This window comes from Aplysia californica, unplaced genomic scaffold, assembly GCF_000002075.1.
Source record: "Aplysia californica isolate F4 #8 unplaced genomic scaffold, AplCal3.0 scaffold00153, whole genome shotgun sequence".
Taxonomy (NCBI): Eukaryota; Metazoa; Mollusca; class Gastropoda; order Aplysiida; family Aplysiidae; genus Aplysia; species Aplysia californica.
The window spans coordinates 1,154,958-1,173,905 of record NW_004797423.1 but is presented as its reverse complement, the minus strand read 5'-3'; the positions used below and the strand labels follow the sequence as shown (position 1 = coordinate 1,173,905).

Below are 18,948 nucleotides of genomic sequence, written 5' to 3'. Positions count from 1 at the left end.
TTAGATCTATAGGTCGTTGAAAAGCACCCTCTTTCAGGGGCCCGATTGGCCAATGGGGACTGAGCTGGACGGGTTTTCATGTTACTAAATTGAGAAAAGAAAACTAGCCTTCTAACCTAAAATTAGCAGCTTTCTCAATTCTCAGCCAAAAGCTGCCAAATAGATACAGACGTTAAAGACTTCTAGATCTAGATCTAGATCTAGATCTAGCTGTGATACTGGTGTTTTAGCAAAGTAGAGTTAGATCTAGTGTTTATCGTTTTTGGTGTCAAAATATTGTGTTGTGAACTGCGCCTGCGGTCCATCGGATCTGCGCTACAAATGATCATCAGTTGGTGAAATTACGCGAATGATCAGGGAAGCCTGACGACAGGGAGTATGAGTATAGGCCCTAATAAGTCACTTCAACACCAGACTGGGCCTAGCCTACAGGCTAGTGTGTTGGATGAATTATTGTCTGATTCACTCGACTTGTGTCGTTTGTTATAACGATAAACTGCTGAATTCATCAGGCCTAGGCCTAATAGCTTCGTACCCTTCCACCGTACCACGGTACCGAAACACGGCTAGCAACATGATAATGTCAACAAGTAGATCTAGATCTACGGATATTGACATCGAGGGGTGTAAACTTCATATACCCGTGAGTTTGTGATCGTTAAAATTTCGTCTTTCTAGAATCTATTCTAGATCTAGATCTAGATCTATCTAGATCTAGTTTTAGATTCTAGCTAGGCCCCTTGCTAGAGCACATCTCTCCTTTTTTTTGTTTGCCCCCCCCCCCCCCCCTGGTGCTTTACCATCTCATCCCTAACTTTCTGATCACTGCTGAATCTTACCGTTTATTTTCGCTGTGCTTAGACTAACGGCTTAGATCATCTAGATCTAGATCTAGATTAGATCTAATCTATCATGTATCTAGAAATCTAGATCTAGATCTAGATCTATAATCTGTCACCTTGCTCAAACATTGAATTCTTTTCTTCTTCAGAAACCTCATTTTTTACTGCCCACCCTATCTGTAGGGGAGTCCGTTTTATAAAGACTGAAATCGGCGGGAGTGCAGGATTTTCTTTGGTTTTGGTAATATTTTGGTTTAAAGAAATTGCTCAAATATGGGGGGCAGGGGGAATTCAATTTCTCTCAGTTTACCTGTTTTCAGATTAGAACTGTGTTCAGTTCAAGTTTAAGTTCCACGTACGCTGTATTTCCAAGCAAGGTGTCAAGTAATACTCGCTGTCACTGCCCATAGAAGGTGATTCCCACCCCTCCAAAATTACCAAATCTTCCACTCTAGAGTGATAATCGCTCAGGTTGGCATGCATATGAGCTATTAACTTGTTAGCAGCTAGTGTTTTTATTGCAGTCAACTCCTTTTTTGTTTTCAGTACTCCACCATTGAGGAACATATCCAGTGCTCCATCTGCTTGAGTGCCATTAGAGGTGCCGTGCTGACACCTTGCGGCCATCGCTACTGCACGCGATGCATCACCGAGTGGGTCAGTCGGAATCATACATGCCCTTGTTGTAACAGCTCTCTTAATTCAGGGCAGTTCTATTTCGATGTTCAGTTTGATGGACTTGTCGGTAAGTTCTCATTGCCACCGTGGCCGTTATAAAGTAACTGTACAATTATGGACACTGTTGACAGTACCAGTTTAACTACAAAGGAATAGGCCTACACGTGAAGGCTACAGTACTTTGAAGAACATGGTTGCTTTTAAGGACCAGCTAGCGGGCTAACCCAGATTTCGGGGGTTTCCAGAAATCTCGACATACACCAAAAGTGGGCATTGCTCTGCGCTATGTATGAGAAGTTTGGTTTCATTGGTGTGTATTTGTTTAGTTATAGAGAAAAACTCTCCTTGTCTTTTAAGAAACTGAACAAAGGTCCAAAAACTTTACCTTCGATTTTCTCAAAACAGCATTTTTCGGGATAGCCCCCTTTGTGCTTAAAAGCGACCATATATGTGTCTCGACGTGCTGGAATCAGACGCTCGTCAAATTTTCGTGCATGTGGAGTTATTGAGTAAAAGGTGTCATCTTATTAAAGCATGTTCATTTTGTCTTGCTTTCGATGAAAAAATTATCCATTTGTCTTCGATATAAGTCGAGATATTTGTGATTGAAGGAGATGGGGGTCATCTGGTTTCAGAGGTAATATTAGCGAGATGGCTGCCAAAGTTTAGTTATCTAGAATCTTTATCTAAGCGAGAGAGTATGCGGAAACTGAAAATTTACAACTTTTGTGCCTTTAATCAATGTTTTTCAGTAAAATCCACACCGAAATATGTTCTTTACTGGACATGAAAAGTGTTGAGTCAAAAAAACAAAAATTCAGTAGTAAGAATTGCCAAACCAGAGGGAAAATGCCACTTTCTTCACTTTCATTATTTTAAGGAGCGCCTGATTTCACCATGCTGCCTCACATAGGCCTATTTGGCTTTACAATTCAATATGGTACTTGTTACACTATCTCTCTAAAGCAGTACGTCTTGTCTGTTGTTAATTTTTTTGGGATATCACTTTGTCAATGGCCACCTACAATTGATATTTGTAAATACATGTGAGTGGAAGCAAGCCTTTTTACCTTATGTACAAAGATTTTTATAAATATCTGTCTGTCCTTTTAATACATAAATAGATTTGCAACTGAGAAATGTTTGTGGCACTTACATGACCAAAACTTAATCTATAGTGCTACAAAACACCTACTGAAACAAACAAGCACAGAGGCCAATAACTTTGTGTAGGTGATGGGCTTATAACCTACATTCATAGTTTATTTAGTAGCCAACTTAGAAAAAGTCTTATTTCACACACTCGAAACTGAAAAATAACTTTTTGCTTCTTTCCTTGTTCCAGTTATCGAAATATATGTGAGGCAGCGTGGTGAAATCAGGCGCTAGTCAAAACTGTGAAATCAAAGAAACCAGCCTTTTGGGGGGCGTTTGTCATTTTTTTTTCAAATTTTCTTTTCTTTTTTTTATTTGGCTGAACACCTATTATGTCCTTTTATAAACGTATTTCTGTGTGGATGATACCGAAAAACGTTCATTAAAGGCAAGAAAAATGTAAATTTCCAGTTTTAAAGGACACTCAACCTTCGGAAGTCGCCAAACTTTGGCAGCCATTTTTTCGCTAATTTTACCTCTGAAACCAGGTGACCCCCACCTCCGCTCCTTTATTCGCAAATATCTCGACTTCTATTAAGGATAAATGGATATTTTTTCATCCAATGCAAGACAAATGAACAAGCTTAAGATTGCACCAATAACTCTACATGCCCAAAAATTGACGAGAGCCTGATTCCACCACGTCGTGACACATATTTATAATAATTCTGGACCTTTGATCTTTTTATTACTTTTTAGAAGAAACCACACTCTCTTCAGACCTCAAAATTTAAACAAAGGTAGCATTCACTATTAGTTACAACATGACGTAGTGCAAACTTTTATGATCTTAAGCTTAAGAATTTATAAAATTATAGGTTTTAATTGCTGTATATTGTTATAAATTACTCAAGAACTGAGTCATTGCTTTCCAATACCAGTTTTAAGAAAATGTGAGTGTCCACTGTACTGTTCTGTACTGACTGAAAGCTGCATGGAGAAAAGTTAACAGGAATCCCAAAAGATTGTTAATTATAATTTAAGGGTATTACACTTTTACAACATTGTAATATACTGTAGTTAGGTCTCTCAATTCCTAATATTAATGGCCTCTTTTAGCAATTTTTTTTAAGGGGCTCTCTTTTAGGGCAAAATTACCTGTTATTGGATAACCCCCCACCTCCCCCCCCCCCCCAATTTTGTCTGTCTCTAACTAGTCCTGTTTGCTTTCAACACCTTCAATATATCCCACTGAAAATCTGCATACTCAAATTTGAGATGTTAAAAGCAAATGGGTGTTGATTTGTGCATCCCTCCAAATGATATACAGATGATTACAAATTAATTTCACCAGATGTTGTGTTATCTGAGCGAGACAAAGCAGAGGAAGAGTACTACACCAAAATCTTTGGAAATGGTAAGTTATTCCAATTTCCTGTAAGCACATCGAAACAATAACAGTCATATAGTGAAGGGAAGAAGCAAGACGGATAAGATAGAAACAACAGAAGGAAAGAACAGAAGCAGTGAAGTAGGATCTATCAGAGGCGTCCTCCAACCACCCACATAGACAGAAACAACAGAGGGAAAGAACAGACGTAGGACCTACCCTCAAAATATGAATATTTTGAAATAAGAGTTGATATAGTCACCCCAATGATACTTCTGCTTAACACTGCTGATTTTTGTTTCAGAGTACGTTGAATTTCTTACTAAAATAGAAACTAAACAAAACACTTATTTTTGTCCCTACTAGAATGAGGGCTCCTTTCCTTTAAGATTTTACTTTTTCAATCAGGTTAAAAATTACACCTTCCAGCTCATTGATTCTTCTTTAAAGACATCAGAAGTCTGTGACTGTTCAGCCTTCCTGCAAATGAAAATGTTAGGCTTATTTTCCATAATCCATCGGATGAATATTAAGTAGTCCTACTGATTTTGATTTTATATTTGTATTGGTCAGGCTTACTGCTGCTGTATTTGATATCGGTCATTATTTTTAGACCTATTTCTCAACAACAAGAAATAATAACAAATTTTTATTTTTAAATGTCACTTTAAAAAAGCTCCGGTATTAATAGCCCTTTACTTGGATTTGTATTTTTGAAAACTTCAGTAAAATTGTACTAGTTAGGTACATTATGTCATATCTCCATTTTGGCGGCTGAGGGATAGGGGTGATTATGTCCACATTCTCTGTTTTGAGGTCATTGGATTTTTAGGGAAAGAACATTGGGAATTGCAATTGTGGCAAAACAACAAGACAGATTGATTTGATATTTACAGACATAATTCTATATCCTCTGAATGCTTCCATTATGCTATTTTTGACCTTTGAGCCAGAATGGATGTGGTCACTAATACTACCCTCAGCCCACAATGTGTTTATAGTCTGAAGGTTAAGTCAATTTTGTTAACGATGTCTGTGTCCATGTTCTGATGTCCCTGAAAAATTGTAGTCTCTGCTGAATTTGTGTGTGACAGTTATCATTATGTTTTCATTGCTGTGACATGCTTAGAGAAAGTCAATAAAGAATGTCAAGCTTCATCTCTTAAGTCAGTACCTTAAACATTTTGCCAAGATGAAAAAGATGATAATAATAGTTCATCCATCTTGAACATCCAAGGACGAAGAGAGAAAAATAATCAAAATGATAACAAGCAACTTGTGGTGATCACAAACGCTACAGCTTGCTGCACATAGTAGCACCTGCCTCCAGTCTGTGGGAGACACATTGGAATTAACTAACAATAAACTTCACAATGTCAAATGCAAACTGGGTCCTCAAAAGCCTTCGGGTCTCTCCAGAAGAGACGAAGTCATTTTTACTCGATTATGTATCGGACACACGTCCCTGACACATAAGTACCTCCTGCAGGGAGATGAGAAACCATTCTGTATTGGATGCGACACTGATTTCACCATTAGACACATTTAACAGAATGTCCAAACTTTGGAGAGACCCGAAAGAAGTATTTCAAATGCAAAAAATTGCAAGATCTGTTCTCCATAGTTGATCCCAACAGAATTCTCGATTTAATAAAAGGCCATTGGCCATTACAAAAAATTGTAGATAATATTAGTTTAATGTTATTTAAAATGTTATTTTAAATCAGAGTCTTTTGTACCACGAATTTTTAACATTTTAATTGAAATATTGACCAAAATCAAGCCATGCTGTGAATGCAACCAACTTGTGTTTCGCACGCTCATATGACCTTATGCAGTTGCAAGCACCAAAAAACTCGTACTAAACTTAACAACTTAACAAAGTATCACCTTTACTCTTCCCAAAGTGATGTGCTTACTTGCCTAAAAATATGGTGAAAAAAACCCCAAAATACTGAATGTAGTTTCAACAACAATCTCCCAACGTTTTCTATCATGCATGCATAGGTCCAGCTGACCAGCCTACATTTGGTCGCAAGTCAAGCGCCTTTGAAGATATTCTGAAAAGTAAGTACAGTCGAACCTGCTCAAACAGTCACCTGTCTAAGACAATCACTCGTAAAAATGACCACTTCCACACTTGTGTTTTTTAAAATGTGACAATGGCACTGTCTAAGAGATCCACCTGTTTATGATAACCACTTTTCTCTTTGACAAAGGGTGGCTGCCTTAAACAATTTCGACCTTACAAAACAGCACTTGTTTAATCCAATGATGCTCTCTTGTAGGATTAAAACTAGTGAAAAGATAATAAGCAAGCAGACTGAGTGTAATATTTCAATATTTGAAAGATCAAGCAAATGAGGTTGATTCTTGTTGGTTGCTGTTAAATTCTAATTCTTTAACACTCAGAATTATTTGGAATGTCTACTCTGGGACGGGGCGAGTTTTATTTGGAGACTCCCATCATCCTCTTGGGGTTATAGAGTTTATGGGAGTTAGGATGAGTTGCAAGTTGAGGATTTTTTTTTTGCAATCAGCACCACAGTACAGCGTTGTTGTGGGTGCCATTCACCGAAAGCACTACTTTGATAAGATATCACTGCTTGAAATAATAGTGCCTTGTAGAATATGAATTTTTATCCAGATTTTGTTAGGACAAAATGGTTACTTTAAGGTATTTTTTTTCTGTTCTTCTGGCAGTGCTCTTGTTCTCTGGCTTGTCAATTTTCAATTTGTTTTTTTTCAGAACATATGAAGGAAAGCATGCTGTCCCACCAAAGGTACTTTGAGGTCAGTATGGGCCCTTTTGGTAACCACAATCTTTGTTTGCTTGTGTATGTCTCTTTTTTAGAAGTCTATGCTGCAGTTGAGACATGCACTGTTGTCACCTGTCTGGAAGACAGTCACCTGTATCAATGACCACTTCTCTCTCCTCTCCCCCCCCCCCTTTTTTTTATATTTTGCTCTATTTTCTATATTAGTGACCACGTCCAAGATGTTCTTCTGTCTAAGACAACCACTTTTCTCCTTGACAGTGGGGGGGAGGGGGCTCAAACAGTGGCTACTGTATTTCAAGATACAAAATTCTATTTGTTTAAGATTATTCTCAACTTTGGCACGGACAGTAGGAAAGGTGGCTGTTGGTTTTATTCTTTTCATTTTTTAAATTTTTATTGTTGTTGGGGTTTGTTTGCTGGTTGTTGTTTTTTTTGGTTTTTTTTGTTTTGGGTTTTTTTTAAGAGGAGGGGAGGTATATGGGGGGGTGGGTTTGTTTTTTTATTTTGTTTGTTTGGAGGGCCACACTATGAGGACAGATCTGCCGTCGTAAGGGAAAACGACGAATGGTCCTGCGCAGGTAGCGAGGCAAATTTTTCAGGAGAGGCAAAAACAGTTTTCACTTTATAACTCTTCTATTTTTCACTCTTTTAAGCTGTAATTCACCAGATATCTGATTGAGGCGTTCATAAAGCAGTTTCTAAAGTTTGAATGGTTTAGGTTAAAAAGTAGCAAAGTTATTCAACATTCGTCGTTCTCCCTTACATTGTGCACCCGCAGGTGAGCCTTGCGATGTAAGCAAAAACGACAAATGGTACGGTTCGTCGTTCTCCTTTACACTCGTGAACGTTTATGGACGTAGGCGATGGTCAGTTGTGACGCATTATTGACAGTGATGACTGTACTGGTTACTACAAATAAAAATAAGATGTATACAAACTAGCTATTTTACGTATAAAGTGAGGTGTTTGTTATATCCCAACTGTAACTCGGTAAACGTCCTTCGTTTCCCTTACTCGCTTGGTTAAATACTACACAGTCAGTGTACAAATCAGATGTGCACACATTTTCAACAGCTTGATTTAAAACTGTCCCATTCAGAACCAAAGTTTGGTCTCCATGACATCTCTCTATTGCATTCTCTTCAGAAGCAAGTTTTACTTTTATTTTCGCTAATTGCAAAATTTTCCCTGCACGACCAAAGGGACCAACAATGTTACAATGTCAATAATACGATCAGATCATTGCAAAGTGTAACAATCTAACAAGACTGTTTCACAAAAGCTTTCAGGACAGGTAATGCGACGCTTTGTATTTAATAAAGGAATCAGTTGATCGGATCGGAAAACATACCACAAAGTAGAGATCGACAAGGACAGTTCGAATCTACAAGACATTATTATACTCGATCGTAACGTCCATCAAGTCATAAAAAATTGTAAAGCAAGACTAAGTGTCGCCACAATACATCCACTTTTTAAGTTCGACAAAGAAATTTACTCTCATAACGCAGTGTCATTAATTGCTTGGTAATTCTATAATGATGTCGACCAGTGACACGTGCTAGACAAATTGCAGCGCTATAACCATCGTTGGGATTTGGGATGTCAAATGACTGGACAGCAAACTAACATGACGTTAGTCTGTGAACATCTGGCAGACACTAATATGCAGTGCTAATAAATTTCTCCCTAAATACTTTTTTGACCCTCCCATCCCCACCCCTTTCCCCCTGTTCCCATCCGTTTTCCCCTCTCTCCCACCTTCTCTTGTCAATTCACACCATCAACGTAGGCCTAATACGTGAAGACAGACAGAAAGACACACTAAGTGATACATTCTTATAACCCTGGTCGATTCTACTCCGGGGGAGGGGGTGGTAGTGTATTTGTTTGCAAAAAACTTGGTATGTTTGTACTGACGCAACAATATCCTTGACCGATCGAACATTCGTCATTCTCCCTTACACTGAGCCCTGGCTACGAGCTCGCCAGTGTACGGGAAAACGACGAACTCTCAATTACGCAACAACGGATTAGGATATGACAAAAATTGTTACACCAAAAGATGTAGAATTAAATATTCCTATGAAATATATAAGAATAACAAAATCGAAAAATTTTGACCATTCGTCGTTTTCCCTTACGACGGCAGAGATCCCCTTCATATTCTGTGCCATGAGAACAATGACGAGTCAGCATTTGGGTTGGGTACCCCATCAGCAGTAGGTTTTATTGAGGTCTGTTACAGGCATCTGTGGTGTAGTGGTTTTGCACTTCACTGTCACACATAACAGACCTGAGTGTGATACCTGAGCGGGGAGTACATTTTTATCATGTATCTTTGTATTTCTGTTAGGATATTGCATCCCTCTCAGCCCAGGTTGGCCCTAATAGGCAGGGTCAGAAGCTCACATCCTTAATTATCTACATTGTTTTGGATGGAAGGGGGGGAATAGTGTGTTTTTGGTTGTTTTCATTCTTCCTGGAAAATAAGAGGTCTTTGATGAGCCCAGCCCTTTTTGGGGGGGGGGGAGGGGGTAAACACAGCTACTTTAAAAAAAGTGTGTCTCAACTTGGTAAGTCCCAGTGGGTGTAGTTTTCTATTCTGGTAATGACCAAAACTGAGTCGATAATGCCGTAAAACACCTACTCAAACAAACATACTATCCTGTTCAGAGATAGATGCATTAAGTGTGTGAGCATCCAGTGTGAAAATGACTAAGAAATAGCATCCATTACATCATCCATCATCCATAGTAATGCGTTTATAGAACCAAAAGAACTTATTTTTTCGGTATCTCTGTTTACTGCTTAGTATGCTCAGGTTGTATTGGATACCATGCACACGCACACATACACGCGCGCACTCACACACATACACACACACGCACTCGCACACACACACACGCACGCACACACACACACACACACACACACACACACACACACACACACACACACACACACACACTCACACACGCACACACACACACACACACACACACACACACATTTTATGTCCCCATCATGGCTGTTATTCCCTGCTTTTTTTTTCTGTTTTACTCCATAAATTAGTTGTGTTTATTATACGTCTTTATGCTTCTATATGCAACTTCGCACATTTTAAGTTTCTGTTACAGACAACCCTGTGACATTTCTGTTTTTTACCTTCTCTGTCAGGAACACTTTAGGTTGAAAGGGGTATGGCTTCCCTACAGAAAGATGTAGACAAAAATATTTTCAATTTTTATTATGTTTACAGAATCTTCATGGAGAATACCGGAGAAAAATCAGATTGCTGGAAAACGGCATCACTAGTGGAACGTCTTTGGAAAGCTCACTGCCAAGAGGTAGGCTAATTTCCTTTCTTTCTTTTTTTTTTTTTAGGAAAGTGTTTTACGGTACTCGCAGCTGCATAAGGTTATTTGAACGAACGGGACACTTAACCCCTTCATGACCTATATGACATACGCCTTACATCATTTTTTCTCACACGGCAAACGAGCCAAGATGCTGCTGTGACGCACGATGTTCGTCATGCCTTGTGCAGCACAAGGACCATGATGACGTATGCCGTTCTTCATTAGTTGTATTCTGTATACTGCTTCTATTAGGTCCATTTCGTAAAATTCCATACACAGAAACCTTTCCCTTTTACCTAATAATAGTTAGATCTAGTAGTATTTGAAAACTGGGTCTAATTTAAGGAAACTGACCACTAAATCAAGCATAACCCTGTGTCGCTTAGGATCCAAAACTGTGCTCAGTGAAGCAAGAAATGACCCTGTGTCATGAAGGGGTTAAGCATTTTCTGTTTGGTAGTGCTTAGTTTTGATTTTTGCCCAGGTGACAGCCGAAGCCTACTCTTATCGATTTTAGGACCACCAAGGGATCTTTTGCATGCGCATCATGCACACAGAACCTCTGAGATGTCTTCACTCTTAACCAAGAAGGCTAGGTGGTAGATCTTACCTGCTGTAAGATCAGGGGTGTAGCTGAAAGGCAACAGTAAGAAGGAGTCAAGGAGTAGCAGTAGAAAGGCAGCATACAGAGTCAGGAACCCAGAGGAGGGGGCAAAGGAGTGGTGGTGGAGGGAGACAGAAAGTAGAGACGAAAGCAGACAACAGAACATGATTAGAGAGCAGAAAAGGAGGTGAAAGGAGAAAATGGCTGGTTATTGATGATTCTGATTCTACAGTAACAAGGAACTGCAGTTGAACTTATTCAAGGTGGCTATCCATTTTGGAGGAGAAAAGTGATTGTCTTGGACAGTGTCCTTATAATGTAGAAAAAATGCAAAGGGGGAAGTGGCAAGTGTTAATTTGTACTGATGATTATCTTAGACAGGTAGCACTTAGAGCAGGTTTGTCTGATGTCATTTGCAACTGGTTAATTATTCACAATTTGATCCTTATTGAAAAATGAGGTGCATTCAGAGATGTCTTTGAGTTGTTCAATTGTATGTTCTCTTCACCATACCCAACATGGGATGGAGCTCCTCTGCTGATAGGGTGCCTCTCATATGCCACTGTCTAGGCAAGCTGTTCAATTTGTCTGAGCTGAGAAAGCATGTTTTTGTTTTTTTCGGAGAGGGAAATGACAGTTTTATTTCATTTAAAATTGTACCTATATTATGAATGTTTTCTCACTTTTCTTTTTCCAACTTATAGAATTTGAATTTCAACAAAAATATTTCTTGAGCACATGCAACCAATACCACAGAGGAACTGCATTAAAAAATGTTTTGTTTAATTCTAAGCTTAGAACGGCTGAACAGCTGGTGGATGATATATATATGTGTGAGGCACCATGGTGAAATCAGGTGCACATCAAAATAATGAAATCGAAGAAAACTGTATTTTTCCGCCGGTTTGGCAATTTTTATCTAAATTTTGTTTTTTGGCTGAACACCACTGTTGTCCAATTAAGAACACATTTCTGGGTGGATTTACTTTAAAAATGTTGATTAAAGGCACAAAAAATGTAAGTTTTCAGTTTCCACGAACTATCAAGCTATGGAATAACAAAACTTTGGCGGACATTTTCTCACTAATTCTACCTTTGAAAGCAGGCGACCCCACCTTCTTCAATCTGAAACATCTTAACTTCTTTTCAAGATGATGGGCATTTTTTACACTGATAGTAAGACAGCTGAACAAGCTTTAATCACTTTTCTCCTCCAAAATGGATGGCCACCTTGAATAAGTTCATCTGCAGTTCCTTGTTACTGTAGAATCGGAATCATCAATAACCAGCCATGATACCAATAAATCCACATGCCCAAGAATTGACGAGCGCCTGATTCCACCGCGTCGTGACACATATATAGTGAGTGGGGTGGCTGGGATGTTGGTTTTGTCTCGTGAAGTCATGAAGCTCTGAAAGAATAACAAATGATGTCAGAATAAACATACTGAGGAGGAGTCGTTTGATATTTCATATTGATGTTTCAAAGAGAAGTGATAACGCTCGTTCAAGCACTTTGAGCTCTGTCAACAATTTTCCTTTATTTAAGAGGGCACGTCATTGCCTTGGCCCGTGGCTTTTAATATTTTTAAAACATAAGTGTTTCACGCCTTGCCTACCATGCTAAAAACAGCTATCATTAATCTTTTCTTTGCTAGATGCTTCAGTAGAAGCGATTAAAGAAGAATTGACTCAGAATCTACAAGACAGTGAAAGATTAGCTGCAGAATCGTTTGACAAGTAAGTTGCTCCTATAAAATTTTTAGGTAAAGATGTTAAGTTATAGGGTTGTATATATATGTTAGTCCTCGGCAAGATGAGTTGGGTCATATCATATTTCTTAATGAGTTTAGTAGCTGTCATGGCATCAGTAGTCTAGCAGTTACTGGTTAGCCTACCGCAGTTGCAGTCAATAGAATGCAGGTTCAGGGGTTCAAGGCTTAGCTTGGTCCCAATGTCATATCCTTGGGAAAGGTTGGTTTTTTTAACACTGTCTTGTTGGAGGTGGTCGTTAATTTTGGAAGTCCTACCTCTTAAATAACTTTACAGTATTGCAAGGGGGGGGGGGGGGGGGGTAAACCAATACAGTTTCGAATAGCCGTCTCACTATTCTACCAGAATGTGCATCTATTTTTATGTTTGCACTGTACATAGGAGAAAAAGTTGTAGCTACATGATTATCATAAGTAGCAGTATAGTCATGCGGGGCTGAAAGCTGCATCCAGCATCAAAGACTGGTGATTATACATTTATTTCAGATGCAGTTATCATCTTTTACACGTTCATATCAACTATCAACTCTCAACAGATGGCTGGGGTTGTTTGTTTTTTTTAAATGAAGAATGAAATAGAACAGGATAGAGACTATTATTGTTGGTATCGTGTACAAAGTAGTGTGCCTCATCTGTAACTTTTCTTTGTCACATGTGCTTAGTTAGTGGCAAATATTTGTGTTACGTAGAAAAATGTGCCAACATAGTAGAAATTGTCATGCTTCAAGAAATAAGAAAAAAATAGAAAAAATCAAAATTGTTTGGATGATGATTTAGCCGTAGCGTTCCCCTTTCTTTGACCTTTCTGATTTGTGTTTCTCGCACCATTGAGCACTGTGACATGGGTGTACACCTTTTGGTTTCAATAGCTAGTCTAGTCATGTTCGTGATGAAGCCCGTAGAGGGGGAAACGTTGAACGTATCATAAAATATTTTGGAAATCCTACCAAGTCTCAACTTTTTTTATTCTCTGAAAACGATGATGATAATGATGATGATGATCCTCTCCTGTAATTATAATGTCTATCAACTCTCTATCTAGGTATCTCAAAGACAATGTGCCAAGTTTAGAAGCTGTGCCAGTGACAGTGTCAGTTTACATCGCAGACAAGGACGTCAGAGTAGATGGTGTTGTCATCTCCCCTTCTGACAGGTTCACAATTGTTTACATGATGTTTTTGTCGGGATTTCTACTTATTTTGTTTTGCTGAGAGTTTTCGGGAGGTTTTTTTTAATTGTTTGTTTTGCAGACTCTGAAATGTGCATATCATTTCCAGAACATCATTGTATGTGTTGCCTGTTTTGATTGACTCTCTCTGAGTTGACGCAGTTTGTGGGTGGTTGGTGGGTGCTCTGGTGTGGTTTGCTTCTTCTTTCCTATCAAACATCTATCGTCTTTATGTCCCTTCCTTCTTTTTTGTGTTTGTTGCTCTCTTCCAAAACCTCTAATCTTCGGCTCTTATATGACCTTATTGTGTTGTAAGTGCAGTAAAACACTTACTAAAACAAATGATGCAGTTTATTTCCTCCCCTGCTTTTGTCTGTCAAGGGAAATATTGTAAGCACGAGGTGGCTGATTGTAATCATGAAATGTTATACTTCATTTTAGAACTTGTTATTTCATTTTTATTTATATAAATATGAGCTGTTCTCAAAGATGTTCCAAAGGCCAAAACTTTGAAACAGTCAACTTTTCCGGTGCTTCTGTCATCAGAATCTTTGTCCTGGTTAAATAAAGCCTTGATCTTATAAACTCATTTAAACCACCACTCATTTTTTGTTAACTCATTTTTTGCAACAGTGTATTTGGTATTTACAGGCGTACATTAATTTATTCTTTGGAAAATCCCTTTTTTTTGGTCCCTGCAGTCTTTCTGCTGTATATTTATTTACTCGTATACCCGGTAAAAGAACATTTTTTTTCTGTCTGCAGTCTTTCTGTGATCAAACCAATCATTGAGGCCCACATGAGACAAAGGGCGAATGACATCCAGTGCTGGACTGACAATGGTGGAATAAAACTGCTGTTTGGGTAAACTTCTGCATTGTCCTTCTTCTTCACTGACACTGATAGCAGTGCATGTTACTGTAAAGTACTGAACCCCTTGCCTGCTCTGTGGGCATACCTGATACGCCCTCATAATTCACTCCTGTGTGTGCTGTCGGCGTTTGTCGATGTACCTGGTACGCCCTGAAAAACCCTCGTTTATTTCGTGCTTATCTTTGCTTCTACACAGTTTGAAATAATGAGAGTTACATTCCCATATTCTCTATCCACTTGCCGATGCGCCATGTCTATTTTTAGGCTGCTAGTCTTGAGATTCACATGTGGTAGCTAAAACAAAGAGACGTGGTATGTAGTGTGTTGCGTATGAACAACGAAGTCAGTCTGCCTCTCAGCAGTTCTTGCATGCAGAATAGATATACCTGAAAATGATTAAACACCAATGGATTGTATGTTCATTTCTAGTGGTAGGCTCTCAGACTCGCAGCCGAAAGGTTGTGGGTTTGAATGTCGTCAGGGACCAGACGTTGTTTCCTTTGGAAAGGCACTTTACAAAAATTTTCCTCACTTCACCCAGGTGGGAATGGGTACCCAGCTATATAGACGCAAAAGATCTTGTCTGTTTGTTAGTGTTTGAGGGCTCAATCAGCTGCTTGCTCTGTATGTTTCCTGGGTAGCTGAGAATGTTTCTGAGTGTTCTATGGTGGTCTTAGGTAATAATATAGTGTTAAGCGTATAGAGCTTGCTGTTGAGGGGGGGTATGCGCTATACAAATGCTATTTATTATTATTACTATTATTTTGCTATATCTCTTGCTTATATTAAGCGAGCTTTAGCCATTCAAAGAAGCAGACCGTGTCATACACAGCCACCTTGGAAATTTGTTTAGCACATGGGATGTCTTTAGCAGTCCAGAGGTTACGGCTCTAGTTTTACAATAAAGCAGTGAACCTTGGACCTCTTGTTTAGACCTCTTTTTTAGAAAAATGAAGCCTCTATAAAAACTGTCACCATGAACCACGAACCAACACTTTCCGCTTTTCCCGTTCCTGGGCTAGCCTTTTGATATTATTCCATGTCTTCCCATTTTTCTGCACATCTTTTTCTGTGAGTCTTCTCTATAGGCTCCATGTGGCCTTCCCCTTGATCTCTTACCCTATGGGTTCCAATCCAATCCAATGCTTTCTTTGTTGTAAGCAGTGTCTATTGGAGGATCGTTTGCCTGGTTCGGTTCAGTTCTGTTCAGTTTCTGGCGGTTTTTGCCATGATGATAGTTTTTTGCCTCTCCATGGAGGAAAATCTGGCAAGCCCCAACAAACAAATTAAACCAAACCGATACAATCTTGCCAATTGGTCACCACTTATTATGGAGTTGCTGGCTTCCTGGAAGAATCGTACTCATGACAGTTTAACAAAGTAACTATTCGGACTCGAGACAATAATTATATTCGGACTCTGAATCGAGTCCAGTATGGCGTCCGTTCCGACTTACAACCCTCGTTTCTAAATATTTCTAGCATTTATGAAATTTTTTTCGATTATAATGATAACACTTGAAACATGAGCTTTAATAATATTATCCAGTTACTAGATCTATCTAAACTGGCCCTTCCTGCATAATTAGTTTAAACAGTGAACAGAACAACCAAGCTAAGTTGACCTTACTGGGGGCAAAGTTAATTATGTCGACCAATGAGATTGCGATGTGATTTTTTAAAAATTATTACAGAAAAACTATATAACACACTCAACAAAATGAAATTAAACATGTGAAAAGACAAATGGTGATGGAAGTAATGATGATGCTATAGTGGTGGTGGAAAGGCCCTGAGTTGTCGGTTACCGTGTACTTAGACACTGCCATTGGGCAATCAAAGTGCAGTCTTTTAACTTTTGACACAATTACACAGTCCTAGTATGTAATTCTAGTTCTAATTCTGGTTTTACGTAAAATCCCCCGACGACTGTTGTATCATGTAACCTCCTTACACTCACATAACTCACTTAGAAGCTGAGTCCGAATAAATAAAACTTTTTTTTCGGACCCGAGTCCGAATAGATAAAACCCATTTTCGGACTTAAGTCTGAATAGATAAAAAATCTAATCAGACTCGAGTTCGAATAGAGCTGAAGACAGTTTAACTCTTTCCGGACGTATCGCCGATATATCGGCTGTGATAGGGTGCCTCAGTGTTGTTTCGTTTTAACACGTTCCATCATTTATAATAACTCTATATTGCTATTGAAAAACTCGGAAAGGATTTAGGAAACAAAAACATCAAGTTTCACTTTGTCAAAACGTGAGTTTGAGGAAAAACAAGTGAATTAGTTCTTGCGATCTTGCATCAACAAAACGATGTAACCGAATTCAGTATAAATTTCATAACTCAAACAAAAATTGGAATATTGCTTTCAAATAAAAAGCTGCGCATTCAGAAATTTATGGATTATGCTTTTGGCCTGTATATGATAAGATAGCTATTCTGATTTGCTTTCACATGTTTGGTGAATGTAATTTTTTCCGTCAAAATTTATTTTTCTAATCACCATTGCCATTTCTAACCCATCTAATGCATACTTATGTTCAAAATTAATCCTTGTTTCATATTGGGATGTATTCCTCATTCAATTTCCTTCAATTTGATATATCATATGTTATGTTTGAGTGATGGTTATTATGCTTCTATGAAGTTATTTTGTACACCACCTGCATAGCCAAATCAAGCCTCAAGTTAAATATGTCTAGACCCCAAAAAAACTACGTCCGGAAAGAGTTAAACCAGCTTTGAGAAACCCTGGTCTCATGGCTTCTGTGTTGTTGTGATCAACATTAATGTCAGAAAGTATTGGCAGAGTTTTTTTATCTAGAGAAAATGTGATGTTGTCGTCTTAGTTCTCTCTCTCTCTCTCTCTCTCTCTTTCTCTTTCTCTCTCTCTCTCTCTTTCTCTCTCTCTCTCTCTCTCTCTCTCTCTCTCTCTCTCTCTCTCTCTCTCTATCTCTCCCTCCCTCCCTCCCTTGCGTCTTGCTATGATTTCTCTTCTTCATGCTCTCTATTCTGTTTTTGCATTTGGAATTTGATTAAGAGCTAGCTTTTATTGGGGACTGAATCTAGGGTTAGTCATTTTTTTTATCAAATCGGGTTGGGGGGTTTTTTGTGATGAAAAATGTTTGTTTTTGAGGGCAGACCTTTTTTAATTGCTTTTCTTATTAAAGCACTATTAGTGCTTACAGAGTTTTAACCGCAAAAGAGAAAATCTTGTCTACTTGGATGACCCGCCCTAGCTTTTCATTTTGAAAAGTTGCACTGTTTATCCTGTGGTCCTCTGTAGAAATGACTTGGGTTTTTCATAGAACTTGCCGCATTTTATTTCAGACCATTACTCAAGAGCAAGAAGTACAATGTTGAAGAGGCTGCAAGAAATCTTGGACAAAGTGACTCAATTCGTCCTTTGCAGTGGGACTCAAAACTTATATTCCAACATTCTATGGTAAAGGAAATCATGAGCAGTATTGTACACACTGTTTTCTTTATAATTTATGTAGAATGATAGTTGTAAATTTTTTTAATGTCTTTTTCTACCATTGTTATTCAGTGAATAGGCATCTATTTTCTGTGGTGAAATTATTACTTTTGACCTACAGTTCCTTTTTTTCTTTTTCACTCCTACATTTTAACTCTTTATCTGCGGAGGGGATAAACCCACTATGCCAGGGCCTTTTTTCGTACAAAATCTAAAAGTGACCTGGACATCACTAAATTAGTTCTTAAATCAAAGCAAATAAACCAATTTTGATAGTTTTTTATCCATTGAAAGAACTATCGGTAAAACAGACCTGTTTTCTGCAGTTGGCGGAAAGTAATTTGTTGTTGAAGACGACGTAAAAGGAATGTGCCCTAGCTGCTGCCAGCGGCTTACTGGCCCAGCAGTTCTGACCGCGAGTCGCGTTGAACGACTTTGCGGAGATAAGGAGTTGAGCTTTTTTTTACTTTCCGTTTCTGTAAGTAATCATAGAGTTCGTGAAAAACTAAAGAAGGACTTACTCCGCTTTCGTTCTCCAGGACAGTCAGTTAATTTTGCAGTAGTTTTAGCCCACAAAAACTCATTGAACACAATTTGTTTTTAACTTTTGGGTAAAGAGAGAATTAAAATACAGTGGAATCTGCTCTGACGACCACCTGTCCGAGACAATCACCTGTAGAAACAACCACTTCCCATTCCTCCCAGCGTTCGTTTGTTTGTTTTTTGTTTTGTTTTTTTATTATAATGACACCATCCAATACAGTGCTTTCATACTAGCACATACTAGCATACTAGTACTACAATCAAAATTGCTTCTTCTTTCCTATCAAACATCTATCGTCCTTATCTCCCCTTCTTCTTTTTTATGTTGTTACTCTCTTGTAACACCTCTAATCTT

The 18,948-nt window shown here is 38.5% G+C and overlaps 1 protein-coding gene across 2 annotated transcripts in view; it reads left to right on the top strand.

The window, feature by feature from the left end:
* Positions 1 to 18,948, top strand: part of LOC101855943 — a 28,193-nt gene that overhangs the window by 4,273 nt on the left and 4,972 nt on the right. The window contains exons 1-10 of one of the 2 annotated variants that reach the window (XM_005097392.3): positions 106 to 643; positions 1,389 to 1,587; positions 3,970 to 4,032; positions 6,013 to 6,072; positions 6,755 to 6,798; positions 10,048 to 10,135; positions 12,410 to 12,491; positions 13,566 to 13,676; positions 14,457 to 14,555; positions 17,903 to 18,017. In XM_005097392.3, coding sequence (XP_005097449.1) covers positions 446 to 643; positions 1,389 to 1,587; positions 3,970 to 4,032; positions 6,013 to 6,072; positions 6,755 to 6,798; positions 10,048 to 10,135; positions 12,410 to 12,491; positions 13,566 to 13,676; positions 14,457 to 14,555; positions 17,903 to 18,017 — 1,059 coding nt within the window. In that variant the 5' untranslated portion in view covers positions 106 to 445. Of the gene's footprint in view, positions 1 to 105; positions 644 to 1,388; positions 1,588 to 3,969; positions 4,033 to 6,012; positions 6,073 to 6,754; positions 6,799 to 10,047; positions 10,136 to 12,409; positions 12,492 to 13,565; positions 13,677 to 14,456; positions 14,556 to 17,902; positions 18,018 to 18,948 lie in introns of those variants that run through there. The other variant, XM_005097393.3, reaches the window with a different exon arrangement.